Genomic DNA, 23,650 nt, shown 5'->3' on the forward strand with positions numbered 1-23,650 from the left:
GATCTGAAGAAATGATTCATATAAGGACCCTTTTGGTGTCTCCTGTCCATCACAATGTAACTCCTTAGCCTTTCCTTGCTGAGGTTCAGCTGAGACCCTGACAGTGAATGCACCAAAGCCAGGTGTGCATTTACAACCCAATATTCAGCCAGTAGCATTTTCCAGAAGTGTCCCTGAGTTAGGTCAGAATTAGTAATTGAACCCGTGACAAACATATGCTAATTTGCAAGGAGCCCAGTGATCATTTGTAATATTTCTACTGCTATCGCAGTTAAGGGCCAACAGTTATCACAGACTGTAGAATTGAACCTGGGATCATCTTATTTTGCCATTCATTGAACACATGAGCTACCAGGAGGCTCAAGGTTAAAGATTATCTATAGTCATCTCATTTGCTTCACCAACAATGGATTCTATTTAGTAAACAGTACAGTATTTATAATTTCCAGATACTATTCACGATGGGTATAACAGAGATGGTTCTTTCTACGGGAGAACTTAGAACTAGAGGTCACTGCTTTAAAATAAGTGGTTGCCCATGAGAGAAAGATAAAACAAATATTTTTTCTTTGAGAACCATGAATCAGGAACACAGGTCTGAGTTTTAATCAGATTAACCATAATCTTATTAAATGAAAGAACTGGCTTGATGGGTCATGTGGACGAAACCTGCTCCAAATTCATGTGTTGATAAGCAAAGAGAGCAGATTATGCAAAAATGTTTTCTGATCGTAAAAATTAATAAAGTGACCTGCACTGGTACATTTCAGATTCCAGTATAATTGTTTCTCTACATGGCAATGCAGAGGAAAATCAGCAGGGAATAATGTCCTTGTAAAATAATTATTGAAATTTAAAGCAAAAATCGATAGATGTCGGAAATCTGAAATAACAACAGAAAATGCTGGAGGTATTCAGCGGGTTAGGCAGCATCTTTGAGAAGAGACGCACATAATGGTCCCTATGGAACACTAAAAATAGAAAGAAGGCGAAGATGTGTTTGGCCATGGAATCTCCACATAGGGGCCATTCCCTCATCTGCTTTTCTATCTCCACCAATCACTTCCCATCTCATCGTACTCTCCATGCAACCACAAAATGTGTAATAACTGCTATGTTCCCTCATCTCCTCTCTCTCCCTCTGTTTCTCTCTCTCTCTTTCTCTCCCCCTCTCTCTTTCTCTCTCCCTCTCCTCTCCAACCCCTTCCCTCTGTCTCTCTCTCTCTCCCCCTCTACCCTCTCTCCCCTCTCCCCTCTCCCCTCTCCCCCTCTCCCCCCACTCCCCCTCTCCCCCCTCTCCCCTCTCCCCTCTCCCCTCTCCCCTCTCCCCTCCCCTCTCCCCTCTCCCCTCCCCCTCCCCCTCTCCCCTCTCCCCCTCTCCCCTCTCCCCTCTCCCCCTCTCCCCTCTCCCCTCTCCCCTCTCCCCTCTCCCCTCCCCCCTCCCCCTCTCCCCTCCTCCCTCCTGCTCTCACTCTCACTCTCTCTCTCCCTCCCCTAAATGAGTCTGATGTTCTACAAAATATACACCATACCTTAACCTTGTATTGTACATAGTTTTAGACATAATGTAAACCTTCCAAAGTATAATCTAAAAATGTTTACAGATTGAAAACATTTACTAGATGGAAAGACTATGAATTCAACCTAACTGCAATACATTTCAGAGTTGTACATTGATATCACATTCAAACAAGCAGCTATAGGAAAGTTTGTTCACTACTTAATGTGATTTTTATTCTTTAAAATATTTTCTTATTGTAATTTATACTTTGTAGTTAGTCTGCATTGCAGTGTACTGCTGCAAAATAGCAAATTTCATGACATATGCCAGTGATGTTAAACCTGATTCTGATTCTGAAACTACCAGGTTTTCCACATAATCATATATTTTTAATATTCATTTTAGGATTTGGAAAAACAACTTCAGAAAGCAGACACTAAATTGGCAACGTCAAGTGAAAATCTGCAGAAGATGGAAGATGAAGCTCAGCTTTTGAGAGGGAGACTTTCAGAACAGAAAGCTGAATTAACCCATAAAGCAGGTAGGGTAACTTTGTCGATTCCACTGTCAAGAAGATGGCAATGCAAGGAGATTACAAGAACTAATTTGTCCAATGGATGACCCACCTGTGGCCATCAGCTTCTGCTCAGAATTGCTGCCTTTAGCACTTCATTGTACCCCTAGATTGTTCTGTTGAACACAAGAATTTGTCAAAAAGTAGTACATGCTTTCTATAAAAGTTATCCTAAAGGATCAGAACAGAAACTTGTATACGTCTGTGAAGTGGTATGACCACAGGAATATGAACCAAAAGCTTGACACTGGGTAGCTATTTTAGCACGGTTGCGTAGTGGTTAGCACAGCGCTTTATTGTACCAGTGACCCCAGGTTCAATTCCTGCCACTGCCTGTAGGTGTTTGTATGTTCTCCCCGTGACCATGTGGGTTCCTCCGGGTGCTCTGGTTTCCTCCCACAGTCCAAAGGCCTACCAGTTGGTAGGTTAATTGGTCATTGTAAATTGTCCCGTTATTAGGCTCAGATTAAATTAGAGGATTGCTGGGCAGTGTGGCTTGAAGGGCTGGAAGCTCCGACTCTGTGCTGTATCTCATTAAGTAAATAAATTTATATGATGGACTGTATTTCCTCCTGTCTTATAAATTTTCTGCAGGAAACAGTGACACTGGTGCCATATCTTAATGAAGAATAAGCACTCCTATAGAGGTATTAAACTACACAGTTCATCCCACAATGTATGAAGTTATAGCCATTAAGTTGTGCCTATTATGTCTGTGAGACACATTGACTTGCTCAGGAAACTGTAACTCTGCTTTGGGAGATGCAAGAGTTCAGCTTGAAAGAAAATGATTTACTTTCTCCTAAATTGCCACTTATCCCACATTCCTCAGCTTAGCTGACATAATGTATTCCCAAGCTTTCACTTAACTGTGAGGAACAGCTCTTTAAGAAATGTTGAGCGGCCCTGTTTTTACAATCCTGGACATCTTATACCTGGTCTTACCTCCAGAAACATATTCTCCCTGTACAAGCAAAACCTTACCTCTTTCATTAAATGGAAGGTTTTTTTGGTGGCTGAAATCAGTGGTGAAAGTGATTCTGGAAGCCAACAAAATTTGGCTGTTGATACAAATACAGAAGAGCCCCCCCACCCCCGCCACCGAAAGTGCCAGCCAGTTCTAATGAACTTGCACAATATTTTGCTCATTTGAATATAGGATATAAGTGGTACTGCCTGCCCCATATGTTGCCAATCTCTAATAAACTCAGAACTGAGTGGCTTGATGAACTCACTCAGAAAGTAATTGATAATCATCCACACTGAAATGGATTAAAGGTCTCACTAAACCAGCACAGACTCAGAATAGTTTGTTTCCTTCTGTGAACAACACTTTCAGGGGAGAGACCATAATCAGAAACTTGGTTCTCTCAGGATAAGTTTACTCCAGGTTCTCTTCATAGAACATAGAACAATATAGCACTGCAAGGCTCTTTGACCCACAATGTTATGCCGACCTCTCAACCTACTGCAATATCAACTTAAAGTTTCTCTCCTGCATAGCCATCCACTTTTCTTTCATCATGTGCCTATCTCAGAGTCTTTTAAATATCCTTAGTGTATTTGCCTCTACCACCACCCCTGGTTGTGTGTTCCATGTACCCACCTTTCACTGAGTAAAACACTTGCCTCACTAATTCTCCCTAAACTATCCTCCTCTCATATTAGCTATTTCCACTCTGGGGAAAAGGTTCTGGCTGTTCACCATAGTCTCTTATCATCTTATACGCCTCTGTCAAGTCACCTCTCATCCTCCTTTCCTCTAAAGAGAAAAAGCCCAAGCTCGCTCAATCTTTCATCATAAGACATGCTCTCTAATCCAGGTAGCACTTTGGTAAATCTCCTCTGCATTCTCTCTAAAGCTTCCACATCCTTGAGGTGACCAGAACTGATACAATCTTACTATTGTATAAATCTTTCCCCTTTGGCTAAAGGTTTTTGGGGCTTACATGGCAGGGGACAATTGGTGATCACCAGGGCCAATTTCCCAAGATCTAGCAGGACTGTTATCACAGAGACTGATCTACGAAGCAGATTCGTGGGTGAACTCAGATGTTGAAGAAGAAAGACAACAGTGACTCTCTGCAATCAAGTAGCTGCCTAATGATAGCTTAACCTGCTGACGTAAGTCTGGATCCTAATGTTAGTTAGGATACAAAGCTAACACCTCTTTCCATCAACTAAACTTGCGATAGCCGACCAGACCCATCAGGGTGACTGCAGTGACGAACGCCTCGGGAGGAGGACAGAGGATCTGAAACACTGTGAAGGTGGCACATAAGGACCTCAGTGAGGGGAACCCTTTCACCAGGGACCTCTTGATCAAGAAGATCCAGCTGGAGTGCTGCAAGCTCAAGGTGAAGGACACAGTTCAAAGATGTACCAGTTAGTAGGTTAATGGTCATTGTAAATTGTCCTGTGATTAGGCTAGTGTCAAATAGGTGAAATGCTGGGTGATTCAGCTCATTGGGCTGAAAGGGCCTGCTCCACACTGTATCTCTAAGTAAATTTATCTACTCCCTCCCAGACTTACCAAGTAATGGGTACTTTGACATTACCTTCAAGCACCCAGTGGGTTGGCAGAAGATGTTACTGGACTCTCAGGAGGAGAGGAATGAGGTTCCACTAACACCGAGGAAGGTGTAGCTATCCTTCACTCTCCCAACCAAGAAGGACGTGATGTTGGCCACTTGCACAACCCACATGTTCAAATCAGCCCATTGTGCATGTCTTCACCTTTCTAGCTTGTTACTTCGAGGGAGCAGGGAGCTGCGTGGACTTTGAGGACCTGTTTGGGACATGGACTAGCAAGTACCAGGTGAAGGTTCAGTTAAGGGTAGATGCTAATGGAGCCGTCATCAACACACCTTCAGTGTTTGCCATCGTAGAGAACCACGGTTACGTGGCATGTGCCTGCTCAACCCAGACTGTGTCGTAGCTGCAACAGACCTGGAGCTGTGGTAGCCCAATGCAGTACAGTCATCTGCAAGCAGGACTGCAGAGAAAGCAAAAGCTGCAATCTCTATAAAACCTGCCTAGCTGTGTCTGTACCTCAGCGTAGGCAACAAGAGGTGGAGCCAATGCCACAGCCCCCAGAAAAATGCTGACTCACTCTCTACCAGTATGGAGATACCAGAAAAGACTGAGACCAGGACTGAAGGAAAGACCAACCTCGAGCTCCCAATCTGTCAACCTTCCATGACTGCCAGATCCTGGAAAACAGGAGCAGCACAGCTCCAGGAGAAAGGACTATGCACTTATCTCCCCCAGCACTGCTACAAGGGACCCAGACCATGGTCCCAGGAATTGTCTGTATGGTCGGGGGGGGGGAATGGGGTGGGAAATGATAATGTGGGGATTCTGCTGTGGGGAGGCAACTTCTCTGTCACTGGTGTCAACAACGCAGTAGGTGGACAGCTCCATATGGCTGGTGTAAAATACCACAACAGTCTGCTGCAGCTAATTAATATGTATGCCTCAGCTGTCCTCCACACGGCAGCAAAATCCCTACCAGACACACTCCATTCTGGCTGAAGACTTAAAACACATTGTTGACGTAGCTGGACAATTCAGTAGTACCGACAGGAGGCTGGGCAGCAGCTCTAGACTCCTGATGGAAATGGTTAAAGATGCAAATATGTGTCTCACCTTCAGCACCCCTGCAGGGGGAGCTGAACCATAACATACTTGGGCAGCTCAGGACAGCCCCAGATAGACTTCTGCTTCACATTGAAGGCAGTCACGTTCAGATCCACTGATGTCGCACCAGTGCTTTTCCCTGACCACTGCCTCTTCATGCTTCCTGGCATCTATAGGAAACCAGAAGCCAGACTGGGTGACGTGGAAGTTGAATATCACATTGCTATGCCAGTCCACAGCATTCCCTTACAGATATCTTGCTGCGCTGGAAGACCAAAGGGGGTCTTTCACCAAGTTGATGGCCTTCTAGTTGTCCGTCTCAGTGTGAAACAGCCCGTAGGTCAAAGAGTCTTCCGGCACACAACTGCTGGGGACAAACTATGGCATGGACCATCCTTCTCCTCACCCTCTTAACAAATTCAGTGCCTGCAAAGAGGTGGGTGACCATCTCTCCCTTACTACAGCCATTCTTAGGGAAGTGTACATTGAGGCTGATGTGACATCTCCCGAGGAAGACAATGACAGTGGAGGCTCCTCTCACCACCAACCAAGTGAGGTCTCTGTGTTCGTTGGTCAGATCTGGCAATGAGGTATTCAGCCAGATGCTATCTGCCAGACCTTCTTACCTAAGTTAGCACATGTAAAATATGTCTAGTTATTGTCTGCACCCAATTCTTGTTGATGCCCCAATCATTATGAAATTGAACCAGGTACTCCCTTTCACAAGTTACACAGCTCAATTCCCCATGTGTTTTGAATGTATGATGATATACAGTGTGCCTCATTAATTAATTGCTGATAGAAATTAGATAGGTTTTATTTACAACTTCCAAAATTAACTTGCAACAAAATGCGAAGTACGTCACATTGAAAGCAGCAAACTAGATGTGAATTAAAATGACCCACAGATTGTTGCTTTATATGTAAAAAAACCTTTCCCTGTAACTTTTAGAGAAGACAATTAGTCCTCAGAATCAGGTTTAATATTACTGGTATATATCGTAAAATATGGTGTGTTGTGGCAGCAGTACTTTGCAATATTTAATTAAAAACTATAAATTACAGTATGAAATATATACATAGAAATTAAGTAGTACAAAGGGCGAGAGAACAAAATAGTGAGACAGTATGCATGGGTTCATTCTCTGTTCAGAAATCTGATGGCAGAAGGGAAGACGCTGTTCCTAAAATGTTGAGTGTGTGCATTCAGGCTCCTGTACCTCCTCCTTGATGGTAGCAATGAGAAGAGGGCATGTCCTGGGTGATGGGGGTCCCGAGTGATGGATGCTGCCTTTCTGAGGCATGACATTTTGAAGATGTCCTTGATGCTGGGGAAACTAGTGTCTGTGATGGAGATGGCTGAGTTTGCAATTTTCTGAAGCTTTTTCCAACCCAGTGCACTGACCCCTCTATACCAGACAGTGATTTAACCAGTTAGAATGCTCTCCATGGTAAGGTAAATTGGTAGAAATTTGTGAGAGTCATTGTGTTTTAGAGTCCTCTGTAATGACTGGGTGTGCAAACTTCGACTTGACCTGAGCCTGCTGTTGCCACTGCACAACCTGGGAAAAACTACAGTCACAGTGTATGATCAGGCTCTCTCCCAAAGGGTACAAGTACTGTTGACAGTTCCACCCTTCTCTTCACTCTCCCTCACCCATGTTCCGCCATCGCCAAGACCACCTCCTAATATTCTTCCTCCATGATTGAACTGTCCACCAGCTGGTGTTCAGAACCTGTGCACAAACTAGCCATAATGGAAAGGGGCATATTTCTGTTTCTGTGTCTGGATGAGTAGCCAGAAGCCTTGACTATTGATTCTGAGACGTGAGTGCAAATCCCATCATGAATGCTAAGGAATTTAAAGAAAATAAATAAATAAATCAAGATCCATTTGTATCAGTAATAGTGCAAATACCAGATTGTGATAAAAACCCTTTTTTTAATTTTAAAGTTAGATTTTATTCATAATAAAATATACTTTATATACAAAGGAAGAAAAAGTGCAAAAATATGTAAATTCATGGTTGTTATACTTTGTAATGTAAACTTTTAACGAAAAATCACAAAAAAAAGCATGGTTTTGCCATTCGCGTGCTCCATGAGGTGAAACCCCTTTCATTGTTTGAGGGAACTTCCTTATTGTGGTGCTTTCCTGCAGAACCTTAGTATTGGCTGCTTTGAGCCTCGGTGCATTGGATTGTATATAGGCAGGCTTACCCACATCATTAATTATCATAATTTTCCCAGTATCTCTCAAGGAAACATTGGTTCAAGACCTAAATACACCTGCTCAAAAGAAGAGAAAATTTTTCTGTAGGGATTTTAGAACTTCAATCTCCAGCTAGAGATGCCCATAGAATTCATGGCTTCAGGCACAAATTCTTGAGATGAGTTGCATGAAAATAAATATTAAAGTCTGCTAAATCCATTTCTACAAGTTGTTCAGCCAAGTGAAACAAATCCAGTTGCATTATAGGTGTCATGGTTCGGTCCGTGAAGTCTGCATTCCGGTTCACAGTCCGGTCCGTCGATACCTTATTCCAGATTTTCCCATTTTCCCTTGTTCCATTGGGTGCCTTAATTGAGGTACCTGATTCTCGTTTTGGGCTGGCACATAAATACCTCTCAAACCAAGGATTCCTGGCTGGACTGTTCCCTTCTGAACCTCTGCCTGCAACCTTGTCAGTATCCCCATCATGTTCAACTGGCGGAGTGAGACCAGAGCCTTGCTATGCCAAAATAAGAAACTATCTATTGTAGGGTTTGGAACTATCTCTTTGTGTCCCTGTGTTTAGTGTCCATGTCAAAATAGAGTCCCAGCCCTAGTCCTGTTCCCAAGGAGGGGTCCTGGCTCTGTGTTCCTGTGCTCAAGTCCAAGGCTCTATGTTCCAAGACCAAGTCCAGGTGCTGTGTTCCAGCCCTGTCCAAGTCTGAGCTTTGTGTCCTCATCCAGTTCTGGTGCCTGGCCCAGCCCGGTGCTGGCGGTTCCTCGTCCTGTGCTGGAGGTTCCTGGTCCTGTGCTGAATCGTCCCCATCTGATTCCTCGGCAGTCATCCCAGCCCTGCGTCCTAAAAGGGGTCCCGGCCCTGCACTCCAAGGAGGAGTCCTGGCTCTGTACCCAAGAACCTAACCAAGCTGAGTCCAAGAGCCGAGCCAAACCAGGTCCAAGAGCCACTTCCTGCCCTGGAGTACCTCGTCTAGTCCACGTCCAAGGCTCTGAGCGTCCAGTCCACGTCCAAGGCTCGGTGTCCCTGTGTTCCAAGACCAAGTCCAGGCGCCGTGTTCCAGCCATGTCCAAATCAGAGCTTCGTGTCCTCATCTAGTTCCGATTCCTCACCCAGCCTGGTGCTGGAGATTCCTCATCCTGTGCTGGGGTACCTTGTCCTGTCCTGTAGCCACGTCCTGTCCTTGCCAAGATCCTAGTCCCGAGTCCTAGCCTAGGCCCGGGTTCTGGTTCCCAGTCAAGACCCAGGTTCTGAGTCCCAACCAAGACCCAGGTTCTGGGTCCTTGTCCAGACTCTGGTTCCGGAGTTCCATGTTCCTGGTCCAGGCTCCTTGTTCCTAGTTCCACGTCTAGGTCCCGTGCTTCTGGCCCAGTGGTCCCCAACCACCGGGCCGCGAGGAAACGATATGATTTGACGATATGAGTCAGCTGCACCTTTCCTCATTCCCTGTCATGCACTGTTGAACTTGAACATCGGGTTGCCAACTGTCCTGTATTAGCCGGGACATCCTGTATATTGGGCTAAATTGGTTTGTCCCATACTGGACTGCCCTTGTCCCGTATTCCCCCTGCTAAGGTAGAGCGTACCTGTGAAACCGTTTGTAAGCCGAAATGGCGTAAAGCACAGAAGCAATTGTCATTAATTTCTATAGGAAAAATTTTTGAGCGTTCCCAGACCCAAAATAACCTACCAAATCATACCAAATAACACATAAAGCCTAAAATAATACTAACATATAGTAAAAGCAGGAATGATATGATAAATACACAGCCTATATAAAGTAGAAATAATGTATGTACAGTGTAATTTTACTTAAGAGAATTGGGAAGATTAAGCTAAAACCGATTTGTAGAAAAATCGGCACGTACACACATGCGCACACAAGTGCCTGCGCAAGGCTTCATGGTTATGGTAGTCCTTCCCGGAGTAAACACAAGTGTCCCGTATTTGATGCTATTTTTGTCCCTTATTTGGGAGTGAGAAAGTTGGCAACCCTACTTGAACACCCCACCCCCCCCGGTCGGCCGGTCCACAAGAATTTTGTCAATATTACACTGGTCCGCGGTGCAAAAAAGGTTGGGGCCCCTGTTCTAGCCCAAGTCCCAGCGCAGGCCCTGAATCCTAGTCTCGTCCAGGGCCTGTGTCCCTGTCCAGCGTCGTTTCTTCCTGACTCACCTTGCTATCTCAATAATCCTAGTCTTGTTCCTTGGACTTCAGTGTCTGTGTCTTGCTTTTGGGTCTGCTCCCAACGCCCCCTTATAACAATAGGGCAGTAATCATTTCAGACAGATATCCCTAAGTCTAATTTGTGGATTTTTAATTAATATAGCTGTCATAGCTGTGCAGAAATAGTTGAGTTTATTTGTTGATCATCAGAAAATAGGAGTAGGAGTAGGCCCCAGGCTCCTTAAGCCTGCCCTGTGTTCAATATGATCATGGCTGATCAATGCTGGCCTCAACACCCCTCCTGTGGCAGTTCCACAGGGCCCTGAATTTCTGATCTTTCAAAAATTAATCCACCTTTGGTTTAACATTTCTAATGATTTAGCCTTCAGATCCCTCAGGGGTAGAGAATTATGAAGATTCACCACTGTCTGTGAAAGAGGATTTTATTGTCCCTTCATTTTGAATGACCTGGCACTTAGAGTATATTGTAATACATACCCTCATTCAAGACTCTCCCACTAGTAAAAACAAAATGAACATCTATCCTGTCATGTCCCCACTTGGGATCTTATGTTTCAGTAAGGCCATCACACAAGCTTCTAAACTGCAAAGAGTATGTACCCATGCAGAACGTAGAGGATGAAGGAATGATCTTGTGTGTGTAGCATCATGAGGTACATAGAAAGGGTGAATGTACCCAGTCTTTTTCCCAGGGTTGGGGGTATCAAGAACTAGTGGCATAAGTTTAAGGTGAGAGGGAAAGGACTCAATAGGGACCTGGGGGCAGCAGGGTTTTCACACAGAGGGTGGTATGCGGATGGAATGCTCTGCCAGAAGTGGTTGAGGCAGGTTGAATGACAACAGTTAAAAGATAGTTGCACAGGTAAATGGATGGGAAAATCTCAGAAGGATATGGGCCAATTGTGGGCAAATGGGGGTAGCCAGGATGGGCATCTTGGTCAGCATGGATTAGTTGGGCTGAAAGGCTTATTTATATGATATGACTGAACTCCCATTTGCATCATCCATAATGAAAATTATAGCCCACGATGTTGTGCAGCCTTTTAGTCCGTACCACGATCGATTGAGCACTTCCTTCTCATCTAGAGCTACATTTTTTCTGTCATTTATGTGCCTATATAAGAGTCTCCTAATCTCCCTGATGGATCCACCTCTACCACCACCCCTGGCAGGGCATTCTACACGCTTACCACTCCCTGTATGAAAAAGCTTGCCTCTGACAGTCCCCTCTGTACTTTCCTCCAATCAAGTTAATATTAACCATTGCCACCCTGGGAAAAAGGCTGTGGCTGTCCATTCTCTTATCATATTATCCACCTTTATTAAGTCGGCTCTCATTCACCTAAGCTCCAAGGAGAAAAGCATTAGCTCATTCAACCTTTCCTCATAAGACATGCTCTCTAATCCAGGAAGCATCTGGTAAATTTCCTCTGCACCCCCTCTAAAGCTTCTGCATTCTTTCTGCAATAAGGTGACCAGAGTAGAACACACTAGTCCAAGTGTGGTTTAACCAGAGTTTTATAGAGCTGCAGAATTACCTCTGGCTCTTGAACTCAATTCCCTAACTAATGAAGGCCCTACACACTGTATACCTTCAACCTATTAACCTGCCCAGCAACTTTGAGGGATCAACAGACAAGGGCCCAAGATCCCACTGTTCCTCAGTGCTGCTAAGAATCCTGCCCTTAACCTTGTACTCTGCCTTCAAGTTTGACCTTCCAAAGTTCATCACACTTTTCCAGATTGAATTCAGTCTGTCACTTCTCAGCCCAGCTTTGCATCCTATCAATGTTCCATTATAACCAAGAGAACCTTCCACACTGTACAGAAAACCACCAGCCTTCATTCATCTGCAAAATTACTAAATCATCCTTCCAAGTCATTTATAAACATCACAAAGAACAGGAGTCCCAGGGCATGGGACCAACCTTCAACCTCCAGGCAGAATCCATTCTATCTACTACCCCCTGCCTTCTAAGAGCGGGCTAATTATGGATACATGCAGCCATGTTTTCCTGAATCTCATGCCTCTTGACTTTATGATTGAGCTTACTGTGGGCAACTTTGTTGAACTACTTATGATAATGCATATACACCACACCAGCCACTCTGTCTTCATCAAATTGTTTTGTCACTGCCTTGAAGAATTCAATCAGGCTCATGAGGCATGACCTGCCCCTCACTAAGCTGTGCTGACTATACTGAATCAGACAACGCTTCTGCAAATGCTTATAAATTGTGTCTCTAAGAATCCGCTTCAGTGGATTGCCCGCCACTGATGTAAGGCTCATCGGTGTAATTTCTAGGATTATCCGCATTATCCACCCCCTAATCTTCTGGTATTACTGCTGTGGCCAGTGAGGACGTAAAGATTATCATCAAAGGCATAGCAACCTCTTCCCTCGCTTCCTGTGGTAACATAGGGTACTTTTGTCTGGCTCCTGATACTATCTTTCTGAATGTTTTTCAAAAGTTCTAACACATCTTTCTTAACATTGACAGGTTTCAGCACGGTAGCCTATTTTACTCTGTCATCACATTCATCAAAGTTTCTCTCCCTGGTGAATACTGAAGCAAAGTATTCATTAAGGACATCCTCCCCTACCTCCTCTGACTCCAGACACATTTCCTCTTTTACCCCTGATCAGTCCTTCCCTCACTCTGGTTATCCTTTTGTTCTTCACGTTTACATACAACACGATGAAGTTTTCCTTAATCCTACTCATTAAGGCTTTCTCATGCCCCCTTCTAACTCTCCTAAGTACATTCTCGAGCTCCTTCCTGGCTACTTTATAACTCTCAAGAGCCTTTTCTGATCCTTACTTCCTTCTTCCTGTTGACTAGATGTTCCACTTCTCTTGTTAACCATGCTTCCTTCAACCTACCATCCTTTCCCTGCCTCAATGGGTCAGACCTATCCAGCACCCCATGCAAATGTTCCCTGAACAACTTCCAATTTCCATTCTACATTTCCCTGAGATCTGAAATAAAAGCAGAAATTGCTGGAAATACTCAACTGGTCAGCCAGAATCTGCGGAAAGGGAAATTGTTAACATTTCAGGGTTACTTTATTCGTAAAAGTGCAGTCAAGAAGTCACTTTCAAGATTAAGTTGGAACTGGAGACTGCAAATAATTACATGCTAGATGTTGGACTTAAACTGAACATTCAATGTCTGCATTATGTGCACTTGACCTATTGTTAGAAATTGTTCTGTATTTGACCCAGGTGTGGAGTTCATGCACTAACAATTACAATGTGATTGCTGTGATAGTTGCTTTATTCTCAAGTGCTTGACCATTTATGTGTGTTATTGCTAAGGAGTTGTTTTATTTTTAATTAGATTCTTAACATTGACATAATGCAGATATAAAACAACACTGTCACAATTGTGATAATGCCAAAGATTTTGGAAGTAGATGATGCATTGCAATGACATTGCTAATTATCAGGCTCATTGTTACACCAGCTGTTACACACTAATAATCAGTCAGTATTACCAGCAGTCTATCACACACTAAGCAATGTTAGGTGTGAGCATGTTAATTTGACCGTGTTTCTTTTACATAAATGATAGGGATCCTGTTGTTTTCTCTGGGAGGTAACTTGCAGTTGATATTTGTCAAATATAGAATCCTTGCCACAGGAGTCTGAGAGTCTGGCTTGCATGGATTGACAGGACTTTGTTGTTCCAGCCTGCCTCAACATTAACAAGGTCACTGGGATCAATCTGTAGTCATAAAGATACTTACCTCTTCACTCATTGACGGACAAGGCTTTATACTCTGCCCCTTTAATATTAACACCTTCAGTTTTAATGCTCGTGTTCTTGCAGACGATTCCTTTATGCACCATGTTATAATTTCTTTGCTCAGAAGTGCAAATGTAAAATGTACAAACAGTTGCATGCATAAACAGTAAATCTCACAGCTTTATTGATTGTGTTTTTCTGAGACAGAAGTGTTGGCAAAATATTAGTTTTGTTACTGGCATTGCCAGTGCCACATCATTTCTACATTCCCACCATTCTACTGACAGTAGAGTGTAAATCCTGTGCTGTTACTAACCTAGGGAACTACATATGCTAAGTAGGCTGTTATATAGAGTTGGATCCATAACTATGATACAAACCATGGTTAGTGCTCATTCAGACTGAAGGGCTGCAGTCTGAATCGGGGAAGGCTGCTATCTGTCACGAGAGGAAAGAGCAGACATCTTTAAAGGGTGACTTTGAACCTCATGGGGTGTCGCGATCTTATGAGCAGCTCGAAGGCAACAACAAGATCACAGGAAGAGTGGCAAGGTTAAGCTGTCTTCTTGAGAGAGGAGGATGTAGGTTTGTGTCCCACTGCCACTTCCTCAGAAATCCAGACAGCTCTAACAGCCTGCTAGCCCTTTCACACACTCGGATCTTGCTTTAGATGACAGGCCCAACCTTTCAATCTGAGCTTCCACCAGCTATTTCACTGTGTTCCCTAGAGACAGTGCTGTTAAAGACAAGATTAAAATTATCAGAATCCAAGCACAGCCACAGTTTTGTCCTCCAATGGTCTACCTGATCGTCTTCTTCCCCTGTGAGATGTGGGGGTGAGTTTGCAATTGTATAAATGGACACTGGGAAGGAGCCCTAATTAGCAAAGAAAAAATTGCCATGTTTGTGATAGATGCATGGTGATTTGAGCAGTGCCTAAGGCTAATATTTTTGAAGAAGTGTTCATGGATCTTGACTACTACCAGACCTCATTCCTGCACTTAGCCAACTCCTTACTGGCATTAACCTTCTGAACTGTCTCTCCCTACTGCCTCCTGAGCTCGTCCAGAGGATTCCAGAGCTCCTGGAGATTCTAGGTCTGCAAATCCCATTCCAACTCCTCCATCGAAGCCTCTGGTACAACATGCAAAGATCTAGTATGCCATTCTTCAGTGTTTCCCTGACACTGTTCAGGCCACAAGAAGGTGCAGTTGACTGGAAGCAAAACAGAGCCGCTACCTCACAGCGCCAGTGATCCAGGTTTAATCTTAATCTGGGATGCTGCCTGTATGGAGATGCTGTATGTTCTTCCAGAGAACCTATGAACACCGGCTTCCTCCCACATCCAAACGTCATGGAGATTGGTATGTTACTGTACTTGGCCACAGTAAATGACATATTAAATATAAAAGATTTTATTAAGAATTCTCACTTCCTCAGATTTATTTTACTCATTGTTTTCTCAACTTACCCTATTTTTTAAAATTTGATTTCATTTCCAGCTGATGACTCAATCTGAACAATTACTTACTTTACAGCATACTTAAATCTTAGTACACTGGATGTGAAATTAATCATAAACAGTGGCATAGAAGGTGTGATGGAGAATGCCTGCACTGAATTTACAGCCTAGTGTGTAGGTGAGTGAAAGAATCTGGGAGGAGCTGATGAGAAAATGGGATTCAAAATATGGGATTAATGTAACTTTTAGTATATTTGTGGGTCAATGATTGATCTTGAGCATGGATTTGGTGGGTCAAAAGGCTCGTAGTATGTCTCAAAGCAGGTTAACATTAACTGGAGTATATTCCCCTGCTGTAGAAACCAATCCGAGAGCGGTGTGGTTACTGACAGGTCACTTCAGTCATTGTAAGCACTGTGAGGTTGGCATTCTACCTGTATTTCACCGAGTAAAGCCAATTTCATTGCATACTCCACTGCCACACATATTTTGGAAACCAAAAATTTGGCTTCCACAGACTTGAAAAGGTCAATGCGCTAGTGTAAGGTGTAACTTCTAAGTAATACATAAGAACTATTATCTGCTATTTACCGCTCTTTGCTTTTCTGTTCATTATCTCCTTCTTCTTAAGCCCAACAGCAACTCGCCAGAGTCCTCTGTCCTTCAAAGTTCCAGGTTCCAAGTAAATTTATTACCGAAGTACATATTTGTCATCATATACAGCCCTGAGATTCATTTTCTTGTGGGCATACACAGTAAACTCAAGAAACACAACAGAATCAATGGAAGACTGTACCCAATAGGATGGACAAACATCCAATGTGCAAAAGACAAAAAAATGAAAATACAGAAGAAAAAATAACAATAATTACAATAATAATTAGGGTATCAAATCTGAGACACCGAATGAATTATACCTTGGCACTCCTTCTATACAATACTGTGCAAAAGTCTAAGGCACGTGCGCGCGCACGCACACACACACACACACACACACACACACACACACATATACACATCTATCTATATATAGATAGATGTATGTACAGTGTGTGTGTGTGTGTGTGTGTGTGTGTGTGTATATATGTGTGTGTGTGTTTAGCACTTTACTGCTGCTACAAAAAAATTAATTTCATGACATACAGTATGTGAGTGATGATAAACCTGATTCTGATATGGGTCTCTGTTGGCGACTGAGAGTGGGAAGGGGGCAGAGAGAGGAGAATTATGGTTGGTAAAGGGGGAAGGGAGAGGGGAGGGAGCAATAAGCACCAGAGAGATATTCTGTAATGATCTATAAACCAGTTATTTGGAATCAAATGACCTTGTATGATGTCTCAGGGCTGGGTATGTCTGCCCCCACACCACCTCCCACCCCTGGCACTCTTTCTCTGCAATCTGTCCCACACCCCTCCTGCGGCACTCCACCATCACTATTCTCAACATCCTTCGCTCATGCAGATTTACAAATGCGCTCTCTTATTTAAATTTTAAATTATATGCTACTTCATCAGTAAAGCTAAAGCAATTAATTCAAATATTAGAAGTACATTCTAAAGATATAACCATGAACTTTGGACGAGATTAAGCGTAAAGAAAGGTGCAATAGAGCTAGTAGCATACAAAGCAGAGCAGCTTAACAACTGATGGATGACTATGAAACGTATATGTACTGTGTCTGGGATATCAACAAGCAAAGAAAATAAATCATAGTGCAATAAAGAGAAAATGTTCAACAGAATTTACTTCAAGGCTTAAGAAAATTTGCCAAACAGCTCAATAGTAAAAATATAACAAAGGCAATAAACACTTTAGCTATACCCATATTAATATATTCTTTTGGCGTAATACCTTGGTGCAAAACCAATCTGGAAAATTTACAAACAAAAATAAGAACTGAAATTCCAATTTTTAGAAAATACTATGTATGTTCAATTGCACTTAGATTAACACTATGTAGGACAGAAGGAGGAACAGAAATAACAAACATTAAAAAATTACACAACAGTCAGATAAAACCCCTAAGAATATACTTTCATCAACAAATACAGGATTCAACAATTCACATGAGCATATGTAATTCTGATAAGAAGTACACACCACTAACTCTAACCCTGAAAAATCAAGAAATTATCACTACAGAAGAAAAGGTGAACCAATGGAAGAGCATGACCTGCCATGGAAGATATCCTCACGATCTGAGCAGACTAGATGGTGACAAGGAAGCGTTGACTGCCTGGATCAGAGTTGGAGACCTTTTCCCAGAAACAGAGGGGTTCCATGTGGTCAGACGGGACCAGGAGGTGAACACAAAAGATTATAATAAAATACAATAAATTCAGAAAATGCCAAGAGAAACCAGAAACAATCCAATGCATTACAGGATCCTACAGCAGTTGAACTCAATCTGATCACTTACACAGGCACAAGCACGTGGCAGACATCATTCACCAAAATCATGCTTTAAAATACCGACTCAGAGGACACCACACGTTGCTATAAATACAAGCCTGATCCAGTTTTAGAGACAGTCTTACAAATTGTATTATGACCAATCCATTATTACAGATAGGACAATCCATAATAACTGCTTAGATATAATATTACAGCATAAACAAGCAAGGATATCTTACTAAGGAAATACAGACATTCCAAACACACACAACATACAGAAACCAGTAAGTGGAAAAGCACCAGAAATATGCTGAATTAAAAGAGGCAGTTGAAAGATGATGGAAAATGAACGAGGTATACATTGTCCCAATAGTAATATTTACAACTGGTATCATTCCAAAGTTACTGCACAATAGCATTAAACAATGAAGCCTACACAGCAATATTTATGTAAATCCCCAGAAAGCCTCAATACTAAACACCATTAAAATAGTCTGAAAGTTCCTAGCAGTTGAAAAGTGAGTGAGCTTGGGTATGCACACACCTCAGGTTTTATCTCCACCTTTCCCCCCCCCCACTTTCTGCTTTCTGCAGGGGTTGCTCCCTACGCAACTCCCTTGTCCATTTGTCCCTCCCCACTGATCTCCCTCCTGGCACTTATCCTTGCAAGCGGAACAAGTGAGTCTGTTGGGGTCATGTACTGTGTCCAGTGCTCCCGGTGTGGCCTCCTGTATATCAGTGAGACCCGACGTAGATTGGGAGACTGTTTCGCCGAGCACCTTCAAGAAGTCCACCAGAAGAAGTGGGATCTCCCAGTGGCCACGCATTTTAATTCCACTTCCCATTCCCATTCCGATATGTCATTCCATGGCATTCTCTACTGTCACAATGAGGCTACACTCAGGTTGGAGAAACAACACCTTATATTCCGTTTGGGTAGCCTCCAACCTGATGGCATGAACATTGATTTCTCGAACTTCCAGTAATGCCTCCCCCCCCCCCCCACTTCACCATTCCCCATATTCCCCATCCCTTTTTCCTCTCTCTCTCCCCTTATCTCTTTGCCTGTCCATCGCCTCCCTCTGGTACTCCTCCCCCCTTTTCTTTCTTCCATGGCCTTTTTATTCTCTCCTATCGGACGCCACTTTCTCCAGCCCTGTATCTCTCTCACCAGTCAACTTCCCAACTCTTTACTTCATCCCTCCCAGTTTCACCTATCATCTTGTGTGTCTCTCTCCCCATTCCCCACCTTTTAAATCTACTCCTCATCTTTTTTACTCCCAGTCCTGCCGAAGGGTCTCGGCCAGAAACATCGACTGTACTTTTTTTCCATAGATGCTGCCTGGCCTGCTGAGTTCCTCCAGCGTTCTGTGTGTGTGGACAAAATAAATGGAAGTATCTCCCTTAAGTGGAGTATGCAAACAAGATATACACATCTATACATCCCTATTCCTAAAGAAATGGAAGATTTCACTGTGTATGGCGGGAAAAGTACCACAAAGCCAAACTCATCATGAGAATATACTGGACAAAGACATTGAAGTATACACATTCAGAACAATGACAGCAGAATGGAAAGTGTGTGTGTGTGTACACAGAGTACATGTACTGAACACTGTCTATCGCAGTACTCAAAGTGCAGTCTGGTCAATGGCTCACCAATGCCTTATAAAGCCTCAGCATCACATCCTTGCTCTTACCTTCTAGTCCGCTTGAAATAAACGCTCGCATTGTATTTGCCTTCTTTACCACTACTAATATCTCCACAATCTCTTCAGCTATTTCTTTCAGAATTCTGGATATAGTCCATGTGGTTTAGGTGACTTATGTACCTTCAGACCTTCCCAAGCACCTTCTCCTTAGTAATAGCAACTATACTCATTTCTGCCCTCTGGCACTCAGTTCTGTCCCCTGACACCCTCGAATTTCTGGCGTACTGCTGGCATCTTCCAGAGACAAGACTGATGCAAATTACTTATTAATTCATCCACCACTTCTTTATCCCCATTACTAGCTCCCTAATATCATGTTCCAGTAGTCCAATATCCACTCTCATCTCTCTTTTACTCTTTTTATATCTGAAAAAAACTTTAGTATACTCTTCTACATAATTACCTCGCCTAACTTCATATTTCATCTTTTCTCCCCTTATGTCTTCTAGTTGCCTTCTGTTGGTTTTAAACACTTCCCAATTCTCTAACTTCCCACTATTGTTTGCTCTATTATATGTCCCTTCTTGCTTTTATGTTATCTTTGACTTCCATTGTCAGCTGTGGTTTCTTCGTGTTCTGTTTGGAATACTTCATCACCTTTGTGATGTATCTATCTTGCACCTGACAAATTTCTGCCAGAAACTCCAGCTATTGCTGTTCTGTTGTTATCCCTGTTTGTGTCTCCTTCCACTCAGCTTTGGCCAGGTCCTCTTTCATGCCTTTGTAATTCCCTTTACTCCACTGTAATACTGATAAATCTGACTTTATCTTCATCCTCTCACACTGGAGGGTGAATTCTATCATATTATGATCACTGTTTCCTAAGGGTTCTCTTACCTTAAGCTCCCTAATTAAATCTGGTCCAATGCACCAATTCCAGAATTGCCTTTCCTTTAGTGCTCTTGTATGCAATCTACAAATTCCCTTTCTTGAGATCCAACACCAACCTGATTTTCCCAATCTACCTGCATATTGAAATCTCCCATGACTATTGTAACATTGTCCTTATTACATGCCTTTTCTGTCCCCCATTTTATTTTAATCCTACATCCTGGCCACTGTTTGTATATAACTCCCAGCAGTTCTCTGGAGCTTCTGTTGGGGTTTCTGTAGTACTGGGTTTTTACGGGATGGGGTTCCTAGCCCCGTGCCCAAACCTCTTCCTTTTGCAGCCAGGCTTGGGACCGTCCGTGGTGGAGTTCATTTTACTCTTACCTATTGTTTATTTTGTTCATGTCTAGATGAGAACAAGGAAGTTTCCAAGTCCAAACTCAATGCTTTGGCCGAGCTCGATGACTTAAAGAATCAAGTGTCAGAGCTACAGCATCAGGTGACAGTATGGGACCAACAGCAGCAAGGAAATAAAGATGTTCAGGCTGAGCACAGTCTGCAGCTAACGCAGGTATGAGTCAGATCAAAACAACTCATTCACACAAAATAAATTAAGATAATGGGATTATCACCAAAGATTTTCTGTAGGCATGTGGAAACTCACTGTTAACTCTTGGGTCTCTAGGCAATTAGATGACAATTTAGTTTACCTTCACCGCCCTCTGCTATCAGATTCTATCATCTTCAGCCCTTTATCACTTCCCAGCTTCTGATATCAGTCTGACTCTCCTCCCTCCCTCATCTGCCTATCACTTCTTGGCCTGAATGCACGTATCACCTCTCAGTTCTTGCTTAACCCCTTCCCTCCACTTTAGTACACTGACTTTCATACCATTTTCTATCCCGTCCAGGTGAAAGCAGACCCAAACTGTCAATTGTCTATTTCCATCCACAGATACTGCTGACCTACTGAAGTCCCCGGTGCCTTTTTGTGTTGTCCTAGATTTCCAGCATTTGCAGCCTTTTTAGTTTACCTTCTTTTGTAGTCTGTAGTACTGTACAATATTACAAAGTTAATACTGATATGTTGTAGCAACACACACACAAAAAGAGTTTCAGTCCAAAAAGTCGACTGCACTTTTTTCCATAAATGCTTCCTGGCCTGTTGAGTTCCTCCAGCATTTTTTATGTGTTGCTTGGATTTCCATCATCTGCAGACTTTCTCTTGTTTTGTTAGTGATATATTGTAGTATCTTTATTGTAAGATTAATTGTTAGAAAGAATTTATCAAAACAAATATCCAAAAAGCTGTTAAAGCATAAAAGGTATTTTTAAGGAACCTCCCTTTATTCCTTATTGTTCCTTATTTTCTCTACTCTCCCTTAAGGTATTTTTCCTAATGTTGAATCATTCTTAATAATTATTTACCTTATTTCAGATTTATATTTAAAGTGGAGGTTGATAGTTCTTGATAGTAAAGACATCAAAGATAGGGGGAGACGGCAAGAGAATGAATTTGAGAGGGAAAAGAAATCAGCCATGATAGAATAGCAGATCAGGCTTAATGGACCAAATGGTCTCATTCCGTCCCTAAGTCTGAAGGTTTATGGTCTACACCAGTTGGCAAATTAATCTTAACATGTGTTAGTGAATGTCCACACTAAATTCACAACACACTGGATTTAACAGTGAGAACCTATTCTCAACTTGTGAACAACAACTTCTTGGTATCAGCAAAGGGCTAGCATAGCAGTCTGTTGTGCTGTTTGAACTGAAGCACCAAGCTCAGATAGGGAGCATTGAGGTTAGAAGAGGAAGGAGAACATAGGCAAAATCTTAATCATGAGGTTGTGTGGTGTCGCAAAGTGATTGAGGGAGGCCTTTGGAAGTGATTGGTGTGGGTACGAGCAGGAACAGTAGCATAGGGAAAGTGAGAAGGCTTAGGTAGATTCATAAACCACAGGTGGCATTAGATTCCTTGGAGAAGGGAGGGATAGACAAAACAGGCTCAGTGGATGTTGTGTATTTTCAGATGGCCTTTGACAAGGTGTTTCAAATGGGGCTGTCTAACAAGATAAGAGCCCATAGTATTACAGGAAAGATATTAGCATGGATAGAGGATTGGCTGATTGGCAGGAGACAAAGAGTGGGAATAAAAGGAGCCTTTTCTGTTTGGCTGCCAGTGACTAGTGGTGTTCTGCAAGGGTCAATGATGGGACCTCTTCTTTTTATGTTATATGTCAATGATTTGGATTTGTGGCCAAGTTTGTGCATGATACAAAGATAGGTGGAGAGGCAAGTGGTGTTGCAGAGACAGGGAGGCTGCAGAAGAACTTAGGTAGGAGAATGAGCAACCAAGTGGCAGATGGAATACAGTGTTTTGAAGTATATGGTCATGCACTTTGATAGAAGGAATAAAATTTCCTAAAGGTTAACTTGCATGTTGAGATGGTGGTGAGAAGGCAAATGGGATGTTAGCATTCATTTTGAGAGGACTAGAATTTAAAAAGCAAGGATATAACACTGAGCCTTTATAAGGCACTGGTGAGGCCTCACTTGGAGTATTGTGAGCAGTTTTGACCCTTTATCTAAGAAAGTATGTGCTGACATTGGAGAAGGTTCAAGAGAAGGATTCTGGGAATGAAAAGGTTGTCGTATGAGGAGCATTTGATTGCTCTGGGCTGGTACTTGCTGGAATTTAGAAGAATGAGAGGAGATCTCTTTGAAACCTATTGAATGTTGAAAGGCCTTGATAGAGTGGATATGGAGAGGATGTTTCCTATAGTGGAGGAGTCTAGGATCAGAGGACACAGCCTCGATATAGAGGGATGTCCACTTAGAATGGAAATGAGGAGAAATTTCTTTAGCCGGAGGGTGGTGAATCTGTGGAATTCATTGCTACAGGCAGCTGTGGGGGCAAGGTCATACTTAAAGCAGAGGTTGATAGTTTCTCAGTTACTCAGGGCATGAAAGGTTGTGGGGAGAAGGCAGAAAAATGGATTTGAGAAGGAAAATAACTCAGCCAGGATGAAATGGCAGAGCAGACTAAATGGGCGACTGGCGTAACTCTGCTCCTGTGTCCTGTGGTCTTATGGCTGACAGCGGAGATCAGATTGATGCAGCGGTTATAAGCAATCCTGCTCTTCCATGGGCATTCTTCAGTGATGGTCCTGTTCCACACTGTCCTTTGGCTGCCAGATTTCCCAGAGTTTAGTGTTAAAACTGAAAAAAGAGAAAAAGTACAAGAGGAGTCCAGTCTCATTAAAGTACTTTTAAAAATGTCTACACCCCGTCCTCTTTCCATTAGCATCTTAAGAAGATGGTTATGAGGCAAGATGGATCCATATCTGAAAACCTTTTATTTGAATCTCT

The 23,650-nt window shown here is 42.8% G+C and overlaps 1 protein-coding gene across 4 annotated transcripts in view; it reads left to right on the forward strand.

Annotated features, from left to right (window-relative positions):
* The window catches only part of LOC134343457 (protein FAM184B-like), a 223,521-nt gene that overhangs the window by 119,755 nt on the left and 80,116 nt on the right, over window positions 1-23,650 (forward strand). For all 4 annotated transcript variants that reach the window (XR_010017230.1, XM_063042166.1, XM_063042167.1 and 1 more), the window contains exons 3-4: window positions 1,907-2,042; window positions 20,689-20,849. Coding sequence is in view for 3 of the 4 variants with exons in the window: in XM_063042166.1 (XP_062898236.1) it covers window positions 1,907-2,042; window positions 20,689-20,849 (297 nt within the window). In the remaining variant the exon portion in view is untranslated. The remainder of the gene's footprint in view (window positions 1-1,906; window positions 2,043-20,688; window positions 20,850-23,650) is intronic.

The sequence above is a fragment of the Mobula hypostoma genome, chromosome 3 (genome assembly GCF_963921235.1).
Source record: "Mobula hypostoma chromosome 3, sMobHyp1.1, whole genome shotgun sequence".
NCBI lineage: Eukaryota > Metazoa > Chordata > Chondrichthyes > Myliobatiformes > Myliobatidae > Mobula > Mobula hypostoma.